The sequence below is a fragment of the Chiloscyllium plagiosum genome, unplaced genomic scaffold (assembly GCF_037043375.1).
Source record: "Chiloscyllium plagiosum isolate Xiang-an unplaced genomic scaffold, Cpla_swu_hap1 HiC_scaffold_5, whole genome shotgun sequence".
In the NCBI taxonomy this organism is placed as follows: Eukaryota; Metazoa; Chordata; class Chondrichthyes; order Orectolobiformes; family Hemiscylliidae; genus Chiloscyllium; species Chiloscyllium plagiosum.
In genome coordinates, this window is record NW_028270143.1 from 54,622,577 (window position 1) to 54,649,435 (window position 26,859).

The 26,859-nt window shown below is 38.5% G+C and overlaps 1 protein-coding gene across 1 annotated transcript in view; it reads right to left on the reverse strand.

Annotated features, from left to right (window-relative positions):
- The window catches only part of galnt1 (UDP-N-acetyl-alpha-D-galactosamine:polypeptide N-acetylgalactosaminyltransferase 1), a 156,722-nt gene that overhangs the window by 65,348 nt on the left and 64,515 nt on the right, over positions 1-26,859 (reverse strand). The window contains exon 3 of the mRNA XM_043690049.2: positions 17,681-17,849. Within this exon, the coding sequence (XP_043545984.1) occupies positions 17,681-17,849 (169 nt within the window). The remainder of the gene's footprint in view (positions 1-17,680; positions 17,850-26,859) is intronic.

The window sequence follows — 26,859 nt, forward strand, 5'->3', positions numbered from 1 at the left end:
AAACTTGGTTAAAATTTTAAAATCTATATAAATTGTGGGTATTGCGAACAGGTACTTATTTGAATGATCATACTGAATGGCAAAAAGGCTTCAAGGGCTGATTCTGCTAATTATTTGTAATTTATTTAGCTGACAGTAATTAATGTCCCGGAAATGTGTAAAAGTCAAACAGAGAGCAGCCAAATTCAGCTGCACATCAATTGGTGTTCAAATAGTTCTCCGAACAGGTAAAACTAAATAGGCCTAATCTTCATCTTACCTTTATGTCATACATGGGTTACATGTTGAAAATCAAACCCACTATTCTCAGAGTCAAAAATGTTCAAGTTTTTGAACAGTCTAGAATTTCCAATTTACATGTCTTCTAGACTCTCGTTAACAAAGCATGGATCAGATATTTGTACATACAAGAATCACTATTTATTACAAATAAATGACTCTAGTGACCAGTAAACAAATCAAAAAGCACATGGGACTGGGGATGGTGTCCACACACTGATAGAGAACTGGTTGGCAGACAGGAAACACTGCAGGAATACATGGGCGCTTTGCCTAGCAGCAGCTAATGATTCGCACAGTACATTGGGATCAGTGCTTGGACTCAAATTGTACATAAAATATATTAATGATTAGACGACGGAACTAAATGTAATATCTCCGGGTTTGCAGATGACACAAAGTTGGGTGGGATGGTGAGGAGGATATAGAGATGTTTCAGTGTGATTTGAATAATTTGTATAAGTAGGCAAAAACATAGCAAAGTATAATGTGAATAAATAGGAGAATATCACTTAGGTAGCAAAAACAAGAAGGCAGATTATCTGTAGATAGTCTGGTTTCCTTGTACAACAGTCACTGAAAGCATGTAGATACAGCAAGTAGGAAGCGCAGCACATTCTATGTTAGTTATCATAATGATAGACTTGGAGTACAGGGAGCAGAGAGGTCTTACTGCAATTGTTCAGAGCCTTGAATACGGTGTGCAGTTTTGGTCTCCTTATTGGAGGAAGATTGTTCTGGCTACAGTGAGAGTGCAATGAAGTTTGCCATATTGATTCCTAGGATGGCAGAGCTGATACCTGAAGAGAAACTGGATCAATTAAGATTATGTCCGCTGGAGTTTAAAAGAATGAAGGTGGAGAATCTCAAAAGCCTATAAAACTTTAACAGGATTAGACTGAGTAAATGCAAGAAAGATGTTCCTGAGGACCGTGGAGTCCATTGCCATTGGTCACGTTTCAAGGTTACTTGACTGGACACTTAGAACGGAGATGAGAATTTTTTCATCCAGAGAGAGTGATGAGCCTGTGGAATTCTCTGCCACACAAAGTAATTGAGGCCAAAACATTGAATATTTTTCAGGAGCTTGATGTAGTTCTTAGGGCTAAAGGGATCAAAGGCTATGGGGAGAAAGCAAGACAGGGGATGGAGATGGATGGTCAGCCACAATCATGCCGATTGGCAGAGCAGGCTCACAGGGCCAAACGGCCCTTTCTATATTTCTCTGATCCAATTGGCATTAATTTACTAGTTAGAACTCCAACCCCCTTATAAACTTCCCTTTATACACATAGGAAAAAAAGTCATGGGTACTATTGATGGAGGGAAAACTGGAAAGTAATTCGGTAGTCTCTGTTAACAGGATCTACTGAAATAGTTTTGGTGCTGTTTAGAAACTTCTTCTTGGTCTTCCTCCTCTGGATGCTTCAGCTAGTTTTCAGAGGCACAGAGTGCACATTTATAAAAGATCTGACTTATTAAAGATCACAGCTTACGGCAAATGAAGGGGACATAAACTGACTTTCTTCAGTCTTAGTGATGTTTTTTGGAAGAGAATAGAGTTTGAGAACTGGAGGAGATCTGATGGCTTTTTCTTATATTATTCATACATTATTCCACAGACAAATCAGCTACATACTGCTGGCCGAATTGCCACTTGTGCACACTCATGGCTCAGGGATGGGAAATGAATGCTGGTCTAGCCAGAAAAGCTCACGTCCCATCAGTAAATTAAAAAAACTCTCCCTCTACAACCACTTGATCTAGCAGCTGTGTAAAGTGCTTACAACGAGTGATAGATTACTTGCTTTCGGGAGAACCAATGCAAGGAGTTTGCTGGAATTGCCTGGGAAGATTAAACTGCTGGAAATTACCCTGCATGCAAACTCTGACAGTTGGAGATTTAAGAGGAGACTGACTTACCTTAATTACCCAGGAAACACTAGTTTGAACAAGCTGTTCAAACTCCTTGCTAACTATAAAATCAACACCACCCTAACCTCTCACCTGCTTACTTGGCACTCTACTCCCTCACCCATGTACCATGCACACTAACTTACCTTCCACAACTACTCAAAATGGCTGTCATACTTTTAAATTCTGTATCTTTAAGTGGGAAATGGCAGAATGTGCTGTAAAAGGGGCACGACTTGTGTACAGGTCCACTCTGACACTCCCAGTGAAGTATATTGCACTGCGTCCTTGCAATGGATCCCACATCAGATGTTAGACCAAAGAAATGTTAAGTAAAGTAGGTAACCATTTGTCTCCTATGGTGGGAAATACAGATTTCAAACCAGAGCAGAATATGAGATTAGTGCATTGCAGAAACATGCATGACATGGATTAGCACTCCTGGTTCCAAATCAGAAGAATGAAAGTGCAAGCTATGTTTCAGGGTTTAATTTCTAATCTGGGCTGATATTCCATTCATTGTACAGGAATATTTTGAGATCAGAGAGGAATGTAGAACTTAGAAGCAGGATTAGCCACATGGCCCTCTGCCATTCAATAAGATCATGATCGATCTCAATTGCACCTTCCTATCTGCTTCCCAAAGTTCCAGACTCAGTCGCTTAGCAAATATCTATGAATTATTCAAGGTAAAGTTATAATGACAGCCTCCATTTCTTTCTGGAGAAGAGAATTCAGCAGACAAAAATTCACAGAAAAGATTTTCATCTTTATCTTATAAAGGAGACTGCTTACTCCTAAACTGTGTTAGTTATTTTTTGCCTTAACCACAATTTCAACCCAGTAAACTTGCCTCTTCATTTTGAGCTTCTGAGTTTCAATAACGTTACTTTTAATTGTTCTAAATTCCAATGGTTAAAAGACCAGTCTGTCCATCCTTTGCTCATGAATTAATCCTCTCATTGCAAGAATGACAAACAGAAATTGGTGGAGAAACTCAGCAGCTCTGCCAGCATCTATCAAGAGAGAAACAGTATCAATATTTTAGGTCCAGTAACCCTCCATCAGAACTGATAGCTCAGAAAAGATGGTCTATATGCTGAAGACATGAGGTCGGGGTGGGGTGCAGGGTGGAGACAAGGAGAAAGCAGATAAGTGGAGACAGAACTCAAAGAAAAACAAACAGTTAGGCAGACAAAGGGATGGTTGATAGTAAGCCATGGAGGGAAAAAAGCACATCCCTCCCACTATGTTTAGCATATGAAATCACCCTTTCCAAACTACTATACATTCTGAAGGAGGGTGACTGGACCTGAAACATTAACCTTGTTTTCTGTTCACAGATATTGCCATACCTGTTGAGTTTCTCCAGCAATTTCTGTTCTTGTTATAGATTTCTAGTAACTACAGTTCTTGGTTTTTATATTAATATGATATCCCTTGCATCGTGGGCTAATGTGATAAGAAGTTACAAAACTAAGTTTTATTAATCAGCACCTTTGGGACCAGGAGTTTGTTAATTGATCCAGAGATCCACATGATTCATGCAAAAACACACGTTAAGTAATAGAAATGTAATGCTGGGGATGTACACATCACTGCTATATTTTATTTACAGCATAAATCACTAAAATAATGCAACTTTGCCTTAAATAAAATTTATTGGAAGAGAGCTTTCTCAGTCATATCCTCAACTGACTACTCTGACATTGTGGAGATCGCAATAATACAGTAAACTTTGCAGTATTTGAGGTACATATTTTTTGCCAGTTTATCGAGTGTGCTGATTTATAAGTTGCTGGTTAAAACAAAGTTTGCTTTACAAAAGTGAGTTTTGAAGAACATGTTGGTTTTTACTACGAGAAGCAGGCAAAAAGCAAGAAATTATAGATGTAATTTAACATTAAACGGGAATTCATGGATTGATGAAATACTAGTTAGTTCCTCAACCTAAACATACTTGTGCAATTGCAAAAATCATTAATTCATAAACACCAACTGACAGAACCAGATACATGACAAATGATACCCAACACATTATTCAAACTTCAATATCTCAGCACTAAGAAAAAAGGTGAAAAAAATATTAGTATTGTCACTTGATGAAACAATATTTGTGAATTCACAACTCATGAATATTTTAGCCTGACGCACTCGTGAGATAAATGCCATATCAAACTGAGACCTAGTTTTGTACCCAAGCATTGAAAACTATGCCATTCCTCCAGTTTCAGGTTCTGTTGCTTCTTTTCTGGAGATGCCAACCTCTAATAGGGAAAGCACCTTGTCTTCCTTTCTCCTCAATGATGCTCCCAATTCAATGTGTCTGATATGGTTCGACTATGCTCATCTTATTTCCCACACTTCTGCTCTCATATCTTTCCCTTCCACTCAGGACCATGTTAAGTTGACACCTGCCCTTGCCTTCCAGCCCACCAACCTCCAGATAGACTGGAGACAACAGGATGATCTGTTATGATGTCACTACTACATTCTGCCATCCAGTATTCTGAAGGAAGGCTTCCCCGTAACATCCTGGTTCAATCAATCAGTCTTCAAGCTCCAGGCTCTTCTCATACAAGCAAAGAAGATTAAAACTTACACCCAATATATATATAAAAGAGGGGGAACCTTGCCCCTTTTAGAGAGTAGGTCAAGTGACCCAAGTGGCAGGAGCTAGAGAAGCAGTCAAAGACTGGCTGTGGAGTTGTCCTCAAGATAAATATGGCTGCAGATGAACATAATTTCCAGTGTAGTCATTCAACGTGAGAAAAGACTTCTCTGGTATTTTCTAGAAGAGAAAATTAGATTGAAATTGAATTTGTCCAGCATTTCTATTGCAATGAAAAATTGATTTATACAATAGAAAATGATTACAAACAGCTCATCTTTTAAGAGAATCCAATAACTGGCTAGAGGAAATGATTTGTGAGAAGAACTGAAATGTAAACAAGGTACTTCTTTCAATTTCCTTAATAAACAGTACTTACTTACAGAACAAAAGATTATAGTTTCCAAAATTTTCAGTTTCCACTTTCATGAATCTGAAGGAGGAAACTAAATTTGGTGAAAAACCAGTAAAAGGTTCAGTGGACAAATTGCTAATAGATGGACCATTTCTAGGCAATCTCATTTCAATCTTTTTTCTTACTGATCCTTACGTGAAGGAAATCAGAAGTATAGCTCAATATTTTAGAAGTATCCCAAACCATGTTTACAGATAATAAATTGCTCTGATAGTTAAAAGAAAAATCCTGTTTTAGGTAAAAGGTAATGTCTGTCAAACCAATTGCTTGAAATACTGCTTATTCATGCACTCTCACATCTGAGATCACCGTTTTGAGCTGGATAATGTGAGGGTGATGCTTTCATCTCTAACATACAAAACTTATCCACAAACGTGCAAATCAAAGCAAGATATGCAGATTTGCATTTCAATGTTTTTTGACAACATTAATTTGGGCTCACCTTATCATGGTTTACCTTAAATGGATTTCACAAAGGTGGATTAACCTGCAATCAGATGATTGCTACAGCCACTTTAAATCAATGTTTATCATCTTTCAAATCATTTAAGTACATGTAAGTCCCAGGTATTAAAATCAAATGATGGAGATCTAAAATTGACATCAAAGAAGAACTACAACTAAAATTTGTGTCAAAGTTAGAAGAGTTGTGGACAGAAGTTTTAAGCTCTATGCAATATTCAAAATAACAATGTCAGTAAACAACCAGTAAAACTGGTAAGTTTTGATTTATTTCATTTAATTTACTGCCATGTACTGTCATCTCTATTCCAAATAAGCAAACAACGGTGGCAAATGAGTATTCATTATATGCATAAAATTCAGCTGGTAATATTAGTAGAAGTGTACAAATGGAACAAAAATGTACAAACTGGAATGCATAAATGTAGCACTTCAATAATTACTGTTCTTTGCAAAAAGGACAATCAGGAAGCAGTTTTGATTTTTGAAATAAAACAATCCTTTGAAATAGTTAATGTAGAAAATTAATCAGAATAACAAAGTTCTGCAGAAAAGTAAATTTCTGCTTAGTTTCTCTGGTTTCTGTTCCATTGAGGCCATCTTTTTTCCCCCCTTATGTTTGTTATGGAACAGAGAATTGCAGTTAAGAGTTAAACTTTGAACAATACCCGTTTCAAATAAAAGGACACAACAAAAGACAAAACCAGAAAGATGTTTACAAACTGGCCTAGCAAGTTAAAGCAAATTGATTACTGCTTTAAGAACACTATCAACAAACTAACACTGATGATGTTATACTCAAAGACTGGCAACTGGTTGGACATTGAATTGGTCAACGAAAGGGAGGAGGATGCTGGCTAGCCATCCACACAATGTTGAAAAGGAAAAGGAAACCAACAGGTGAACTAGTTTCTGATTCAGCTCTTTGATAGGTGGCAGTGTTGCTTTGGAAGCTGTTGGATGGACATTTAAGTTTTGTTTTCTCTAGTTATTCTCCAGTTATCAACTTGTTGAAAGTTATAAGAAAAGAACCCCAGCCCATAACAAATAAGGAAACATTTCTGGAGATCTGTAGAAGCTATTAGCAGTGACAGGTAATTTTGGAATTCAATACAGACACCATTCTATGTGACTGTAATACAACTTATTGGGTTTCATGAAATCCAATTCATCATTGAAGTGGTTATTGAACTGGCAACTTAGATTCTAATTTTCTTTTTAAATTTATCCCTTAATTGTGTCATCTGAGTGCACGTGGTGCTTGGTGATTAAAAAAGATTGAACTTAGATGATAGTTGTTGATTAGATTGCCTTGCTATTAGTCTGTGTTCTGCTAAAATTTACATTAATAATGTTAAATTGTTATTTTTTGATCAAGTCATGAACTTGGCATCCAAGATCAGTTATTTATAAGGTCCAGTTAGGATCAATTAATAAATTTTGAGGTCTGGCTTGTTATCCATGTCATAACAGTACACATGAATTAGGAGAGGTATAGACCATTTGGTCACTTATGCTAGCTCTGTCATTTGATAAAATGATTACTGATCTGTTGGTGACTTCAACGCCACTTTCCTGTTTACCCCTTTTGACTCCCTTATCAGTTAAGGATCTATCAAGCTCAGCATTGAAAATGTTTAATCAATATGCCTTGATACCTCTCCTAATTCATATGTACTGTTATGACATGGATAACATGCCAGACCAAATCAGATTTGTAAACAGTGAAATTAAAACTTGCAATGATCCTCAAAGTTTATTAACTGATCCTAACTGGACTTTACAAATAACTGATCTTGGATGCCTCGATCACAAATTGTAAAAGAGTTCCACATTTCTCTTCATGTCCTCATTAACTGGGAGACTTCATTTTTTAAACTGCCTCCTAGTTCTAATCTTTCACACAGGTAGAAAAGTTCTTTATTCTATTCTCCTGCTCCTCAGATACTCCCTGACTGGCTGTGCTTTTCCAGCACCACACTTTTTGACTCTTCATTCAAAAGAATCAATTGACTGCATTTTCTTTGAACAGCTAATATAATGATGTACTTTCTAAAAGCAAAACTATACAAAGTCCTCCACATGTCGCCTTACAAGTGTAACATACAACTTTAGCAAATCATCCTTGCTTTTGGATTCCATTTCACTTGTCAGAACCATGACATTCATTTTGATTTTCTAACAGTTTCTGTGCCAGCATTTTTATTTTTATATGCATGTACCAGAACGACCTCAGTACTTGAGTTTTCCAATCTCCCTATATTCAAATAATAGGTTTTCTCGCCTGCTTGCCAAAATGGACAAGGTCATATTTTTCTCCAACTGTCAAGTGTATTCCAATTCATTTAACCCATCCATACCCCTTTGCAATCTCAACTCCTCTTCACAATTTACTTTCATATTTTTCTTTGCATCAGTGGCAAATTTAGCAACCCACATTAGTTCAGTCATTAAAACTTTTGGTGTAGATCGTAAATAGTTGAGCAGTCAGCACTTACCCCTATGCACTCATTACAAATTACCAATCCAAATGACACATTTGTGCCTAAACTATTTCCTGTTAACTGATCAATCTTATACCCATGACTCCATTCCTGATGAAGGGCTTTTGCCCGAAACGTCGATTTTGAAGCTCCTTGGATGCTGCCTGAACTGCTGTGCTCTTCCAGCACCACTAATCCAGAATAATAATGTCACCCCTTCCTTCATGAGCTATTTTTGAGGAGTAGCCTTTGATGTGGCACCTCATTAAATGCCTTCTAGAAATAAAAGTACACTATATCCACAGGTTCCCCTTTCATCCATGTTGCTTACTCCTCCTTCAAGAGAGCTCTACTAAATTATTCAAACAATTTCCCTTCCACAAAACTACATGGATGCTTGCTGAGTGCATTGAGATGTTCTCGTTGTCATGGCATAGCCTCTTTAATAACAGACTCCAACATTTTCCCAATCAATTGGCCTGTAGTTTTGTATGTTCAGTCTGCCAGTAATTTCCTTCTTGGATAGAGGAATTAGATGCTCTATTCCCCAATCTGATAGGACCATTCTAGAATCTGCAGAATTTTGGAAAATTAAAACAAAAACATTTACAATGTCAGCTGGCACTTTCCTTTTAAGACTCTAGGATGACATCCATCAACACCTGGAGATGTGCCAGCTTTCAATTCAAATAATCTTCTTAGTACCTTTTCCTTGGTGATCAAGGTTTTAAATTCCTCCCTCCCTTTCTTGATCTACAATTATTTCTGGGGTTTTATTTTTATCTTCTTCAGTGAAGACAGATAAAAATTGTCTGTTCAATTCATTTATTATTTCCGTATTATTAATTACCTCGACTCACTTGCTAGGGAATCAACACTAATTATTCTTTTCCTATTTAAAGAAGAGTAAACAGGAATCTCTACTCTCCATATCTCTATGACTAGCTTTCAATCATACTCTAAATTGATCATCGTTCTTTAAATCATTTACTTTATTTAATATTCTATACAATTTTCTAATCTGCCACTAAACTTGGCAGACATGTTTTTCTTATAATTCAATATTACCTTAAAACTTCTTTATTTAACCAAGTGTAAGTGTCTTGCTTTCTCATTAGAAAACATTTTTGCTCAGTGTTATGAAATAGCTCCTTACATGCCTGGTCATGCATTTTTACTGATGTATTCTATAATCCAAGTTCCCAGTTTACTTTAGCCAACTTGGTCTTTGTACTGTTTTGGTGGCTTCGTTTTTCATAAATGTTTGCAGAGTCGAGTTTGAAATATTGTGGATACTTAGCTTGGTTGTTTTTAAAGAGGCTAATACAAAGATGATGGAATGTGTTTTTTTAAATATAATCACTTTTTGAAAGTCATACATCTTGCGATAACTGCTGTTTAATTGCAGACACCCTGCTTGGGTTAATGATTGTTAGGTTGCAGCTTCTGTTTTCGACATTTAGATTTTCAGTTGGTGGCCAACCTGTGGAAGCAAAGTACTGCTCAGCTCAGCTCTCCTGTTTCTGAAATATGTCTTGTTGTGGGTCCACTGGTATCTCGACCCTGGTCCAGTCTGAACTCAGATTGTTTTCCTGAAGAGCATTTGGAAGCCTAATTTCCTGAGCAAACTATATTAGCAAAAGATCCTAGAGATTATTGACAGTTTGGTGATACTTGTCTTCATGCACTAGATTGTCAGTCTAACTATCATCTCAACATTCCACACATTATTTTTATCTTGAAGAGAAAAAGACTTAATGACCAACCTCATTTTTTCATTCCACAATTGAACTTCTGCAAAGAGAAATTCTTTTCTCCCCAATATGAATGAGTGGATAATGCACGGACAATTTAGGGGGAAATAAGTTTATAATATGAGAAATATAAAGTCTATTAGCCAGTTTGCATAGTCATTGTTTATAAGTCAATAATCTAGCTTATTAAAGAAAAAAAAATCCATCATCCATGTTTCTTTAAAATTAAGCAAGCAAATTTTTAAGTTACCATAACCCTACTGGACATATGCTGCTTTCTCATTAGAGATAACCTAAAAGATCACCATGCCCTAGGTGAGAGGGAAGATTGAGAAAAATGAAGTATTTCTTTGTAACATCAGCTGATGTGGAATTTAAACCCATACTGTTAGCATTACTCTACAATGCAAACGAGCCATCCAGGCAAGTGAATGCATATAGCAGACTGTATCTGATACCAGGTGACCCATGGAATAGAAGGGCTACAGAAAGGCACTGCACCCTTCTTAACATGGCTGTAAAACAAAAGCTCACAGCAGGATACAAAGAAGTGCAGATATTTAATTTAAAACAGGGCAATAATACTGGTAAAGGAAGATAAACAGAAAAGCTTTAAAAAAAGCTGATATTAGAATTTCATTAGGAAAGAGAAAAGGATAAACAAGACACTGAGCAAAAGACAGAATGACAGTGAGCCAGACAGAAAATTCAACCCAATACCCAGTGGGGAGCAGTTCAAATTTGTGCCAGTCTTTCAAAAGGTTTATGAAAGAGATACAGAGGTATTGTAAAAACAAAAACCTTTTGAGTACATCACTAAACAAAGGAAAAGGACAGATGAAAAATGTACAATGCTCACACAAATCAGGTGCTTCAAAAGTTTGAGGTGTCAAAGAAAAGCTATTTTTGATGCATAAAATTTGGCCCCTGAGGCAAGCTTATATTGAATTCGAGTTAGTAAAACAAAATAATTATGATCTTTGGATGCAGGCATTAAAAGACAGACATGATATACAAGATCCTGAAGGAAATAATTCTCCATGAAGGATTTAAAATCTCACATCTTCTACTGTTCTGAACTGTCATAGAAAACTAGAAGGTAATACTGCAAACCAAGCAGATGACTGATAGTCGGGAAGTGGTCCACAAACTCTAATTCATTTTCTATCACCCCATCAAAACTGTAAAAAATAGAAGATGGGAGAGTAAAAAGCAGGCATGCAACCAGGCATGGGAGGGGATAGTTATGTATGTGCCAAGGTCTCCTCAAACTAGGAAAGAAAATGCTAAGGATATAGAAGTGATGTCCAAAGGCCCAAGAGTTACTGTTCTTACACGGCTCTAACCGCAGCTAAGAGACCAAGTACAAATACCATTGAGCACTGGAATGTAAACAAAATAATGGCAAGTTAGTGAGTTAATATCAAAAGGAACTCTAACCTGGGAGAATGATGTTATTGCTATTACTGAGACCAGAGTGGGACCATTCAGTGCAGCCACTTTGGCACGAGCGATTCGGCGCGGCCGGTTTGGTGCAACCTGTTTTGGCGCAGAACTGTTTTGTAGTTATTCAGTAGTTTGTAGTTATTCTGTACTTTGTAGTTATTATTAAAATAAAATATAACCCATTAAAATGCCATCAATAATCTTGTCGTCAAAACATGGAAAGGAAAAGTGCTCATACGATGGCGGTATTTACGTTTTTGATTGAATACAGACACTTGTAAGAAGATTTAGTGAGAGAAATGACATTGAGTATTTATGAGGGATTGCCCATAATTTTGATTAATGTCATATTTCAGATTTTTCGTATTTACCTTATTTCTTTCATTTTTATTTTCTTTTTAACATTTTTACTGAAGAGGATAAACATTATTTTTCTTTTTATTGCTTCCATTAATGCTTGTAACTAAGCCTGAAAAGGAATAGATATGAGCTGCACCGAAACAGTTCCGTGCCTAAATGGGTCTGCGCCAAAACAGGCTTCGCCAAACTGGCCGTGCCGAATCGCTCGTGCCAAAGTGGCTGTGCCGAATGGTCCTACACCCTACTGAGACTTGGTTGAAGGAAGGGCATGATTGGCAAATAAATATCCCAGATATTGAATCTCCAGGCAGGATAGAGAGACAGGTAAAAGGGGTGGAGGAGTTGCATTACTGGTCAGAGAGGATATCACAGCTGTGCTGAAGGAGGGCAGTATTGGAAGACTCGAGCAGTGACACAAAATGGGCAGAGCTCAGAAACAGGAAGGGTGTGGGAACAATGTTGGGGCTGTACTACAGGCCTCCCAACAGCAAGTATGAGATAGAAGTACAACTATGGAAATGGATTATGGGATGATGTAGGAACAATAGGATGATGATAGGAGATTTTAGTTATCCCAACATTGACTGGGATTCACTTAGTGTTAGAGGCCTAGATGGAGCAGAATTTGTTTTCTCTAGCAGTGTGTAAATAGTCCAACTCAAGAAGGTGCCATACTGGACCTGGTGTTGGGGAATGTGCCTAGCCAAGTGATTGAAGTTTCAGTAGGGGATTACTTTGGGTTTAGTGATCACAATTCCCTAGGTTTTAGGATACTCATGGACAAAGACAAGTGTGGTCCTAAAGGAAGACTGCTAAAATGGGGGAAGGTCAACTATACCAAAATTCGACAGGAGCTGGAGACTGTAGATTGGGAGCAGCTGTTTTAAGGTAAAATCACATTCGATATGTGGGAGGCTTTTAAAGACAGATTGATTACTGTGCAGCAGAGACATGTTCCTGTGAAAATGAGGGATAGAAATGGCAAGATTAGGGAACCATGGCTGACAGGTGAAATTGTAAAACTAGTTAAGAGGAAAAAAGAAGCATACATAAGATCTAGACGACTGAAGACAGACTAAGCTTTGGAAGAATATCAGGAATGTAGGACCAATCTGAAATGAGGAATTAAGAGGGCTAACATGGGTCATGAGATATCTTTAGCAAACAGGGTTAAGGAAAATCCCAAAGCCATTCATACATAAGGAACAAGAGGGTAACTAGAGAAAGGATTGGCCCACTCAAGGTCAAAAGGAGGAAAGGTATGCATGGAGTCAGAGAAAATTGGTGATGTTCTTAATGAGTAATTTGCATCGGGATTCATTGAGGAGAGGGACATGACGGATGTTGAGGTTAGGAATAGATGTTTGGTTACTCTAGGTCAAGTCGACATAAGGAGGGAGGAAGTGTTGGGTATTCTAAAAGGCATTAAGGTGGACAAGACCCCAGGTTCAATGGGATCTATCCCAGGTTACTGAGGGAAGCGAGGGAAGAAATTGCTGGGGTTTTAACAAATATCTCAGCAGCATCTCTGAACACAGGTGAGGTTCCAGAGGACTGGAGAATTGCTAATGTTGTTGTCTTGTTTAAGAAGGGTAACAGGGATAATCCAGATAATTACAGATCGGTGAGCCTCATGTTAGTGGTAGGGAAGCTGCTGAAAAAGATAGTCCTCATCATGGACTAGGCCAGACCACTCAAAACATTCTTAAATAGGTAGTCCAGATCATAAATTTGCAATTTGTTTCGGTAAATGTACAGTGAAAATTACCCGAAATTAGCTAGGTTGACTATCAGATTTTAAAACAGAAAAATTTATTCACAAAATTATGGAATGAAACACAAAGAATAGAATAAAGAACACAAACAGAACTCAGACTATCCCAAAGCAGACTTAATTATGCAGTTCCGAATATGCACAACAGTCCCAATAAACAAACCCCTTAAACATAGTAAAAATGAAACAAAGGCTTACAGGTCGAAGTTAGAAGGGCAGAAGGAGAGAGAGTTTGGCAGCCTGTTTCCATACAGCTCACTGCTGAACTCCTATAACTTAACTTGTTTCCAGGACTGGCCACTCCTCTTTCATTTTACAGGTTACTTCTAAATCCAAAAGCTTTGGCCTAAAGTCTCATCTGTTTATGTACAAACAAAAAAGCCTCAATACCCTTTTATGTTTGTACCAAACCAGTTGATTTAGAGCCTGTCCTGTTTATGACCCTCAAAAAAAAACAAGGACACAGCATCCTTTAGAAAAAAGGACCAGCTTTGTGACATACTGAGGGATAGGATCCATTCCCATTTGGAAGAAAATGGGCTTATTAGTGAAAGGCAACATGGTTTTGTGCAGGGAAGGTCATGTCTTACCAACTTAATAGAATTCTTTGAGGAAGCGACAAAGCTGATTGATGAGGGAAGGGTTGTATAGGTCATATACATGGACTTCAGGAAGGCGCTTGATAAGGTTCCCCATGGTAGGATGATGGAGAATTGAAGTTGCATGGGGTCCAGGGTGTAATAGTTCGATGGATAAAGAACTGGCTGAGCAACAGGAAACAGTAGTAGTGGAAGGGAGTTTCTCAAAATGGAGAGCTGTGACTAGTGGTGTTCCACAGGGATCCATGCTGGGACTACTGCTGTTTATGATATACATTAATGATCTGGAGGAAGGTATAGGTGGTCTGATTAGCAAGTTTGCAGATGACACTAAGATTGGTGGAGAAGCAGATACTTAAGGAGACTATCAGATAATATAGCAGAATATAGATAGATTGGAGAGTTGGGCGGAGAAATGGCAGATGGAGTTCAAAAGGTAAGGTGATATATTTTGGAAGATCCAATTCTAGAGCGAACTACATGGTAAATGGAAAAGCCCTGGGGAAAATTGATATACAGAGAGATCTGGGTGTTCAGGTCCATTGTTCTCTGAAGGTGGCAAATCAGGTCAATAGAGTGGTCAAGGCAGCATTCAGCCTGGGTTCTTTCATCGGACAGAGAATTGAGTACAAGAGTTGGCAGGTCACGCTACAGTTCTATAGGACATTGGTTCAGCCACATTTGGAATACTGCAAACAGTTCTGGTTGCCACATTACCAAAAGGATGTGGATGCTTTGGAGAAGGTGTACAGGAGATTCACCAGGATGTTGCCTGGCGTAGAGGGCGCTAGCTATGAAGAGAGGTTGAGTAGATTAGGATTATTTTCATTAGAAAGACGATGGTTGAGGGGATGGCCTAATTGAGGTCTACAAAACTATGAGGTATAGATATGAGGTTAGCAAGAAGCTTCCCACCCCCATGCCCCAGAGTGAGGGACTAAGGGTCACAAGTTCAAAGTGAGAGGGGAAAAGTTTAAGGGAGATATGCTTGGAAAGTTCTTTACACAGAGGATGGTGGGTGCCTGGAATGCGTTGCCACCGGAGGTGGTAGAGGCAGGCATGATAGTGTCATTTAAGATGTATCTAGACATACATGAATGGGCAGGGTGCAGAGGGATATAGACAGTCAGAAAATAGGCGACAGGTTTAGATAGAGGATCTGAATTGGCGCAGGCTTGGAGGGCCGAAGGGCCTGTTTCTGTGCTGTACGTTTCTTTGTTCTAATAGCACATGTAGGAACCTGGAAGATCCAACTTGTGCAAACAAACATGTTTCGCTGATCATATCTTCATAAAGTTGTGGTATGTGGTGGAGAAAGAAATGAACCAGAGAATAGCTGTCACCTGTGTTGAATTGAAACAGATGCGATGTATATACACATGTCCTTGCAGTCTTTTCTCAGGGCAATGCCTTGAGTAGAGTTAACCCTGCTTGGTTTAAAATTGAAAATAAGGCTTGGCAGTTTACTGTCAGTTATCAATTAAATGGTGCATTCTCCACGGTAATGGATCTGCCAGAGTCCAATTACCAATCTATCAGTTTTCTCCTCCAAAACACAGTATATTGTTTTTCGTCTATCTTGCAAACACCAAGGCAATTTACAAGATAAAAGGTTACAAAGTGCATATTTTCTCAGCAGTACTAAAATATTGGTGAAGAGGATACTGGCAGCTTTTGTCACACCAGACATTCATTTGCAACATCAAACAACACCATGGAGACTAAAAATGCTCTAGCCACTTTCTAGAGACTGATAAATCAACTGGTAACCAGTGTTCTTAATTGTGTGGTTTACCTTGATAACATACTGGCTTTTAGTAACACTTAATGAGACTGCTTGAAACAAATAAAATCTCTATCTAGAAAATTACTATCAGTTGATTAGTAACAAACTCTGCAAAACGTGGCTTAGGAAAGCTTAGGTAATCAAACAAGGACATACAGAAGAGCACAACTTCTGCCAAAAATACAAGCTTTAGTGGAATTCTCTGCTACAAAAACTAAATTGAAGACATTATAGAACTTTTACTGGAGGGGTTTGTCTTGAATCCATGAGTGCATGCATTCTGCAGCTGCAACATATTACTTACTCTACCATGTTTGTGCTTTAATTATTTTTCATTTATTAAATTTTAACTTAGATCTCCCAACCTAACTTTGCCTAAAGTCTGATCATTTCAATAAAATTGTTACTTCACCTAACTGAAATTCCCTAGTTAAGATACATTGGAAACACTCGCCTACTGGCTTCCCTGTGAGATAACATCAAGTCCTATCTGAATTTCTGAACTGGGTCATGGTTACAGGTTAGACCCACTCATACTGATTCTCAGAGGGAAGATCTGCTTCACAGCCCTTTGTGCATGCTGAATTGTTGAAGATTTTCTCACATTGGCCCCACAAACTAAAGTAGTAATTATACTGCACATGGCTCTGCTGGTCTGCCGAATCAATGAAATAATCCTCTGGGTTAAATCCACTAGTTCTCAAAGTATTCCAGGCATTTTGGAAAAGAGTTTCTTTCATTCTTGGCATGCCAAGCTTTGAGGATTCAGTGGAAACATTACAATCTGATATTAATAATAAACTGTACATTAAATTTTACTTTCCATAATTACTCAAAATGAGATACTTTCAAAAAGAATGCCAACTGGTGTCAATTTACTTTTCCATTTCTCAATCAGGTAGTTGGGCGAGGAGTGGATATAATATTTTCCTACCACTTAAAGCTGCACTTGTATAAAAGCTAGTCCAGCTTAGTTTCTAGTCAATCGGTCACCCAAAATATTAAAAAAGGAAGGATTTGTATATAGTGACATTGCTAATTGTCAAGAGGATGATGGTTAAATTTCAGTGATTGCCTGGCATGTGTGGCATAAATATTGATCCTCAAAGTTTAAGTACATTCCTTATATTAAGCTTTTCTCTAGAAATGTAACAATTCTATTGTTTTTATTCTACTAAATGTTAGAGCTATTATGTTTGATCCATCTCACTGCTGATCAAGTAATTCCATGCACCTCAATCAGTTAATGGAAAATGTTGAACTTCTGTAACTTTGCTCAATATGAAAAGGAACTTAGTTATGCAGAAAACTAGTTAATTTAAAAGCTATAAAATGTATAGCTTGGATGCCTAAAAGAAATTAAGACCTAATTAAACATAACCTTTATGACATTTGTGTCAGGGTAAGCTAAAAATAGAATTCGAACTGTAGCTGCTTTTGAAACTCAAGTCCTGTAAATTGGATTTGAAAAGAGTATACTTCAAGCTAAAGCTGGATAAAAGTGGTTCATTGTTGTCAGAGTACAGTTCTGAAAAAATAGCATAGCACTGTGGGTGTACCTCAGCTCCATCCATCGCCCCATGACCACCACAGTTTAAAGCAGACAGGTAACCACCCGCCAATGAAGGACAATAAATGGCTGGCATAGTGGCAAAGCCCACATTCGGCAAAGCAAATTTTTAAAAAACTGCTAAAAGTATTATAAGCTTTCAATTCCCCATGCAGTTTTAAAGGATCTTACATCGCATAGAATATGTACGAAAACTAAAAACATTAAAAACACATCATCACACTTACCCATCTAATCTAACATCGGGCAGAGTTCTGTTCAGTGCTATCATATCACTTGCCATCAAATTGAACTGGTTGATTTTGAACATCTCCTTCATTTTTTCTTGATTTTCCTTCGAAATTATTACAGGCTTACCCATCTCTCCAGGTCCTTCTTGTGGCTTCTGTATCACATCTGAAATACAGAAAGGTTTTGTTGTTAAAGCGGTTTCATTTGATAAATTACTAAAAAAAAACTGCAGTCACTGTCTGAAAGACTAAAATATGTGCTGAGCATAATTTTCATCTTTCCTCTCCTCTTTCCTTTGCATATTAATAGACTAGACAGTACTCTTTTGAAAGTTTGCTACATTCAAGTATCACATGGGCACCTTCCAAACTATTGTACAGACAGTTTCACCCTACAAGCGAATGTCAATTCTTTTGATATGAACCACCAAAACAGCATTTGAGTTGAAACAACAGTGTTTTAAATACTTAGAAATTACAGGGTCACAGACTGGGTTATGTTGTGTTTAGTATCTAAAGCATTTAATATTTGATTATACGATAAAATGAATGAAAACAATTCAGCAGAAAAATTAACAAGATGATTATAATTAACATTAGAATCATCTTGTTAATTTTTCTGCTGAATTGTTTTCTAATTAACATTAGAATCATCATGATGGCATCTTCAACTCCAATTTACTATTACAGGCAGGTTAGAGCACTGCAAAGGTAAAGCACTTATTCACTTCATTTGTGAAATCACATGGTAACGCTTCTTTAACAATATTAAACGGTTTCATATAGTTGTTTCAAATGCTTACTGAGATTGTTATAAAACAGAACAACCTACATTTATAAAGCACCAGAAACATAGTAAAATATCTGAAGATTGTTCACAAGATCACAAAATAAAGCAGGATACTAAGCCATAAAGGTGACTAGGACATATGACCAAATTCTGGGTTAAGTGTTTTAAGAACCCAAAAGGTGAAGAGGCAGAGATGGATAGGGAGGAATTCCAGAGCTTGGTGCCGAGGTAACTGAGGGCACAGCTACCAATAACGGAACAAAAATAACTGGCTACTCCTGTCATAGAGATGTATAGCACGGAAACAGGCCCTTCAGTTCAACCTGTCCATGCCAACCAGATATCCAAAATTAATCTAGTCCCATTTCCCAGCACTTGGCCCATATCCCTCTAAACCCTTCCTATTCATATACCATTCATATGCCTTTTAAATGCTATAATAGTAGCACTTCCTCTGACAGCTTATTCCATACATGCACCCCCTCTGCGTAAAAAAGTTGCCCCTTCGGTCCCTTTGAAATCTTTCCCCTTTCATCCTAAATCTTTGCCCTCTAGTTCTGGACTCCCCCACCCCAGGGAAAAGACCTTGTCCATTTACTCTATCCATGCCCCTCATGATTTTATAGACTTCTATAAGGTCACCCCTCAGCCTCTGACAATCCAGGGAAAACAGTTCCAGCTTATTGAAGCCTCTCCCTTTAGCTCAAACCTGCTAATCTTGGCAACATTCTTGTAAATCTTTTGTGATCCCTTTCAAGTTTCACAACATCAATCTTATAGGAGGGAGACCAGAATTGCATACAATATTCCAACAGTGGCCTAACCAATACCCAGTACAGCCGCAACATATCTCCCAACTCCTGTACTCAATGCTCTTACCAATAAAGGAAAGCATACTAAGTGCCTTCCTCACTATCCTATCTATCTCCAACTCCACTTTCAAGGAACTATGAACCTGCAGTGCAAGGTCTCTTTGTTCAGCAACACTCCCCTTACCATTAAGGTATGTAAAGTCCTGCCCTGATTTGCCTTCCCAAAATGTAGCACTTTACATTTATCTAAATTAAACTCCATCTGCCACTTCTTGGCCCACTGGCCCACCTGAACAAGATCTTGTCGTACTTGCAGGTAACCTTCTTCACTGTCCACTACACCTCCAATTTTGGTATCATCTGCGAACTTACTAACTGCACCTCTAATGTCCACATTCAAATCATTTATATAAATGAAAAAAAGTGGACCCAGCACCAATCCTTATGGCACACCAATGGTCACAGGCCTTCAGTCTGAAAAGCAACCCTCCATCCCCACCCTCTCTCTTCTACCTTCGAGCCCGTTCTGGATCCACTTGGCTAGTTCTCCCTGTATTTCAGGTAATCTAACCTGTCTGATCAGTCTACCACAAGGGACACCCAAAAGGAATGCCAAGCTTCTCAATCAGAATTTGGTTTTTAACAGATTTCCTGAAAAAAAATTAAGATATTAATTTGTAAATATCGTATATACCCCTGTAAAAGGCGATCTCATGTAAAAGTTGACCCCTTATTTTTGGCCAAAAAATCTTGCACATTCAGTATATCTCGTGTAAGTTGATCTTACAATATTGCATCATAAAGCTCTTACAAAGGAAACTACATGTTCCCATTAACCTACTTAAACAAAATTGCATTCATTCATTAATACTGGTAATTCTACTCATTGCATCTCTATTCATTCATAACTCTACTTACTGGTAGTCCAAATGGTTTACTACAGCATGTTTTAATTCATTCATTAGGACTGGTACGAAGTCTATTGGTACTCAGCGCACTTTGTTCACTATATATCCAAAAGCTAATACTGTTCAAAAGTTAATCATTTTAATTGTACCATTATATCTGAATAAAAGTGAGATATCTTCGCTACATATATATCTTTAATTCTTTGACCAATTTATTAATGTTGCTGAGGTTCATAACATACAAGAGTAAATGGGAGGAAAACAGAAGAATTTGGTAGGAAAGTTCAAGACGCTTACACATTCAGAATTTAACAAATATTTCATTTTAACTGTGCCATTATACCAGGCCATGACAGTGTTGAACAGTATGATTTTGAAAGAGTTCAATGAATCTTTGACGTGCTAAATTTTCGTACCGGTATGTATAAATAAAATTTACTTACTATTGTTTCTTTTGTTTTTACCGTAATTCATTGTATTTTTCTTTTTTACCTGGGATTAGTTGAGCGATCAAATTGACTTCTGCTAATAATACACAGTATTTCGAACTGCAGCATGAATTTAAGCCCCTCAAATCTAGTGCCCATGTATTACTCGACCCTATAAGCTGAACCTTTAAAAACGGACTAAAAAGGTTTTCAGGAGCGATGCAGCTTTCCCAACCACTTAGCTTTAAACAAAACAGAATTTATTTGCAAGATTACCGAATGAAACGCAAACAAAAGAGAAAAGAATACAGAATAACTTAACCTATCTGAAAATCCAACAGATCATCCCAACTTAATGCTGCTGTTCATACACTGTTTGGCTTTTGCCCGAAATGTCAATTTTCCTGCTCCTCGGATGCTGCCTGACCTGCTGTGCTTTTCCAGCACCACTCTAATCTAGACTGTTTTTAACAGTCTAAATAATTTACATGAGTGTGTATGATAGCTACAAAGGATTATCCCAAAAAGGGGACAAAATGAAGATGAATCCATGAAAACAACTCATTTCATCATGCAAACTGGGATTGAGACTAGGATCTTTGCAGTGAGTAACTCATCTCCTGACTCCTCAAAGCTTGTCCACCATCTACAAGGCACTAGTCAGAAGTGTATGATGATGATGCTGCTCCTTTAACAAGGTTTTGCTGTCCTTGGCATTTCTTTGCCCCACAGAGGTCGTAAAAGCAGTGATTCCGGAAAGTCTGGGTTTAACTACTTGAGAATGTTTTCAAGTTTTTAAAATAAACACTTGTATGATGAAAGGGGAGCGGCCAAATCACCCAGCTCAGCTTTTCTCTGGTTTTGTTTGAGCAGTCTGGTTGTTCACTGAAAGCAGTCAGTTTTGAGGCTGCTAATCCAAGAAACAGCTGCATGGAAGGCGGTGTTCCATCCTGAATCGCTCTGCCATCTCACTCTCCTTTAAGACCCTGTATTTGATTTGACCTTTTTTGCCAAGGGGTGTTTATTGGAGATTGTTTTTGGAACAGCATCATTAAGTTGGAATAATCTGTTGGGTTTTTTAATAGGTTAAATTATTCTGTATTCTGTTCTCTTTTGTTTACGTTTCATTTGGTAATCTTGCAAATAAATTCTGTTTTGTTTAAAACTAAGTGGTTGGACCAGCTGCATCACTCCTGAAATATCCACAAAATCTGCTTAAAACAACTAGCAAAGTTAGGGTCCAGGCTACTTTCTTGAAATGTTTTGAGGGGGTCTGGCCTGGCCTACAACAAATGTGATAGAATACTCCCCACTTAACAGTTTAATGCAGCTTCAACATCATAGAGGAAGCTCAACACCATCAAAGACAACGCAGTCCACCTGATTGGCACCCATCCACCATCTTCAACATTCACTCCCTTCATGACCACACAGCAATAGTATTGTACAAAACTTTGTCCTCTCTGCAAGATTCACTGCAGAAACAATACATGACTCTTTCAACACCACCTTCCAAACCAGTGACCTGTACCATCGGAGGAGGACAAGGACAGCTAAGCAAGGGACCACCACCTGCAAGTTCCCCTCCAAGTCACAAATCATCCTGATCTGGAATTACCTCTCAGTCATTATCACTAGGCTAAAATACTGGAATTCCGTTCCTATTACTACTGTCTTACACATTTCTGCAATTTATGAAGGTGGCTCACCAACTTTGTAATGACAATTAGGGATGCGAAATAAATGTTAGCTAGTCAGCGATACCCACAACATGTTAAATGAGTAAATGAAAACATTTAAAATTTTTACAGAAACTATGGATTTATCAGTCAACCATCTTTTGAGGAAAGAGTTTCAAAATCTGAAACGACAATATAAATACACAAAAAAAACAATCTTTGGACAACTTCAATGAACATGAACGCCAGATTACAAATACTTGTCAATTTAACTTTTCACTACAGGAAAATTCAAAGTTGAAATATCAGCTTTTGTATGCCAAGCAAAGAAAATCCCTACACAGGTTATAGCTAAGCAGCATACCTAGTATATTATAGTTCTTATCCTATTGTTTTGAATTGATGTCGACCAGGATATCAATAAAGGATTCCAAATTAAAGGAAGTTGAAAAACTCACATGCAGTTAATAAGCCAAATTACAAAATAGGTTTGTGTGCAAAATCTGAGGAATTGCTACATCTGCAGCAAGTTGACCATTTTCCATCATCTCATTTTTTGCTGCTCCTACATAGGTTCAGACTTCTAATCTGATCAACTTAAATTTACTAATTATTCACTTAATCCACTCAACTCTTTCTCCAGAGCTGCTTCCCACTCTCACCTGGAAATGGAACAGTTTATTAACTTTACTTCTAATCACCACCCCATTCTCACCTGACTCCTCCCTTCCTTCATTTCTTTATTTCTGGCAATAGGCAATACCCATTACAAACCAATCTGCTTCCCCAGTTATCTTGACTGTACATCCTCAAACCCGGTAAAGACTATTCCATTCTCCATTACATCTGTTCTGATGATGCCAACTTTGACAACAGGGCCTCCAAAACCTTTTCCCTCAACCAAGGATTGCCCAGCATCATAGTTGACTGGGCCTTCAGTTGAATCCAACCCATCTCCTACACGTCAGCCCTCACCCCCTCCTGAATGAGCTGGTGAATACCAAGTAACGGTAGAGTCCCCTTGTCCTCACCTACCATTCCACCAGCATCCACATCCAGATAATCATTAGCTGCCATTTCTGCCACCTCCAGCAGAATGCCACCCACTCTCCTCCCCCATCAGGTTCCGCAAGGACCATTCCCTCTGGGACACCCTGGTCCAATTCCTCCTTCACTCCCAAAAACACTCCACAGCACTATGGCACCTTCTCTGCAACTCCAACATCAGCTATTCACTTTGTCCCTCCTCAAAATGCAAGGGCCCAAACACACCTTCCAGGTGAAGCCATGCTTCACTCAATCTAGTCGACTGTATTCGCTGCTCACAACGTGGCCTTCACTACATTGCAGAAACAAAGTATAGACTGTGACCATTTCCCGGAAAAACCTACATGCCATCTGCAAAACAAAAACGTTCCAAGTTGCCTGCCACCTCAACACACTGTGCTCCCTGACCCACATCTCTGCCTCACGCTTGTTGCAGTGCTCCAGCAAGTTCAGTGTAAGCTGAAAAAACAGCACCTTGTTTTCCACTTGGGAACTCTACAGCCTTCAAGACTCGATCTTGAGTTCAACAATTTTAGGGCTTGAGAGACCTCCTTTCATGTCTTGCATCAACCCCACACACCATGCATTGTTATCACATGTCAAAACATGTGACACTGAAAAAGCACAGCAGGTCAGGCAGCATCTGAGGAATAGGAGAGTCAACGTTTTCGAAATAAGCCTTTCATTTATTCCTGATGAAGGGCTTATGTCCGAATAGTCAACTCTCCTGCTCCTCTGATGCTGCCTGACCTGCAGTGCTTTTCCAGTGACACATGTTTTGACTCTTGATCTCCAGCATCTGCAGTCCTCACTTTCTTCTTGTTATCACATGGTCTGCTATTAAATAACCCCATTGTTAGCCTGGAGAATGTCCACCACTAACTATTCAGTGGTTGATTGTTTCCACTCTGATGTCTTTCCAACTGTTCTTCTCTTTTGGCTCTATCTCCACCTATTGTGCATTCCTGTCCACCTTCCACCCACCTCCCCACCCCACCCGCCCCTCCCCTCCCTATCTTCTGCATTTAAAAAAATCCTAGTTACCATCAGTTCTGAGAAAGGGTCACTTGAAACAAATGTCCAACTTGTCAGTATCACGTCCTTCTGTGATTTGGGACTCTGACACAACTTGAACTGCCCGCCTGAGCCAATAGCTCTCAATTATCAGCTACCATAGCTGGGAGATGTGGTTGCTATCAGCAGTCCAAAGATCAACAAAAAAGATTGTATGTGTTGCATACAATCCGTTAAGAGCACTTTAGTTCTTGTTCCGCTTTCCTACATGTCCTTTCATCAGCATTGGGCCTTTATAATTTAGTACCTGGGACACTGAAATTGAGCTGGCAGCTCTCCATCAGTAAGCCCATCTGTTTTTTTATATCACAAAATATCCTTCTTACCTCTTACACATACATTCTTCTCAATTAAAACAGGTCTACTCATTATACTTAAAATTTGCAACCAATGCTTTGTACAAAATGTTATGCAGGTTTCCTCTATTACAGCAGGAGAAACCATTTCAGAAAGGGCCTCCTCTTTCAGATCCCCACACAGCCCAAAGGCTGGCTCTGATTGTAGTTATACTGGAATGGTAAGCTGGTATGCCCTGACTCTCAGTGCAGGAAAGAAGGGCTTATGCCCGAAACGTCAATTCTCCTTCTCCTTTGATGCTGCCTGACCTGCTGCGCTTTTCCAGCAACACAATTTTAAGCTCTCAGTGCAGGATACCCTTTTAAAGGAATCCTCCTTATTATGTAGCTGTTAACCACCCCTGTCAGCTCACCACCCCACCCAACATGCCACAGACCACTGCACAAGCTCTTATTGTGCAGTACCATCATTCACCAGAATGCAGACAAAACTAACCCTGCTTTTAACAAGTACAATATGTAACTCCATTCAGCATTTTCTAATTAAGCAAACAATACCAAGCTACACAAAGAGATACTAGAACAAGAAAAAAACTTGGTGAAAAAGTTATTATTTTAGAAACATTTGAGAAGAGGTTCATAGGACAAATTTTAGGACTTTGAATTTTTACATAGCCAAGAGAGTAATCACCATCCACCTCCTTTTGGTATATACCTTTGTAAAATAGTTCCAAAAAGAAAAGGTGCAGCAGTTTTTCTAGGTGTTCATCTTGAGCAATACATAACAGTATCCTGGCACAGACTGTTTCAAGGGTCACATCAAAGATAAATATCAAGCACTGCTTGCTGACTATCTTTTACAAAAGATGTCTATGACTGACACATTGTAAAGTCCAGGATTGCGTGCTTATGCACAGACCAAGCCATGGAGCAGCTGTCACAAAGGCTCAGTGGGAAAAGGCTGGTGTTTGAGACCCTCCCATGTAAAACTGCTTGTACTGTATGCTTGACAATGAAATAAATGTTGTCAATAAACTCCAAATAACAGTGTAGAAGGCACCTCAGTATGCTACATGCTGTATTGAAAGAAAGTGAACTGTTTACACAAAGACAAGTTTGCACTGTTATGCAAAACATTTTCAATGCTGTTACAAATAGGCTTGGCAGTACAAAACTGGAGTACTGTTGAAATAAAAACTACCAACATTTTTCACCTTGCACTTGTCAGATAATTTCTAAGAAATACCATGTAAAAGGCAAAGAAATTGAGACTAAGGAGTGAGAGGACAGTGCTGGTTGTTAAGCAAAAAGTGATTGGTAGGGATATTAACTAATGCATTCTCCATGGCAATGTATTTTTTCTACAGTAAACAGATAATGGGCTCCAAATGTTCCTATCATCGTGTTTAAAAAAAATGCAAAAAAAAAAAGGAGATATGACTTTAAAAGCTTACTTGAGGAAAATATTTGCCTTAGATTAACAGGCAAAAGCAGCCTGACATTGAACAAAGAACAGCAGGAGATGGGGAGGATACTAAACGAATATTTTGCATCAGTGTTTACTGTGGAGAAGGATACGGAGAAATGGAATGTGGGGAAATAGTTACATCTTGAAAAATGTCTGAGGTGGTGGTGCTGGATGACTTTAAACACGGGAAGGTGGGTAAATCCCCGGGACCTGATCAGGTACCCTAGAACTCTATGGGAAGCTAGGGAAACAAGGACCCCTGCTGAGAAGCCAGAAGACTGGAGGTTGGCTAATGTAGTTCCAGTATTGAATAAAGATAGTAAGGAAAGACCAGGGAACAATAGACTGGTGAGCATGACATTGATGGTGGGCAAGTCTTTGGAGGGACGGGATTTATTTGTATTTGGAAAGGCAAGAACCAATGATGGATAGTCAATATGGCTTTGTATGGGAAATCATGTTTCATTAATTGACTGAGTTTTCTGAAGAAGAAACAATGAGGATTGATGAGGACAGAGTGATGGATGTCATCTATATGGACTTTAGTAAGGCGTTTGACAAGGTCCCTCATGGTAGACTGGTTAGCAAGGTTAGATCATATGGGATACAAGTAGAGCTAACCAATTAGACAGATGGTGGTGGAGGGCTGCTTTTTAGATTGCAGGCCTGACACC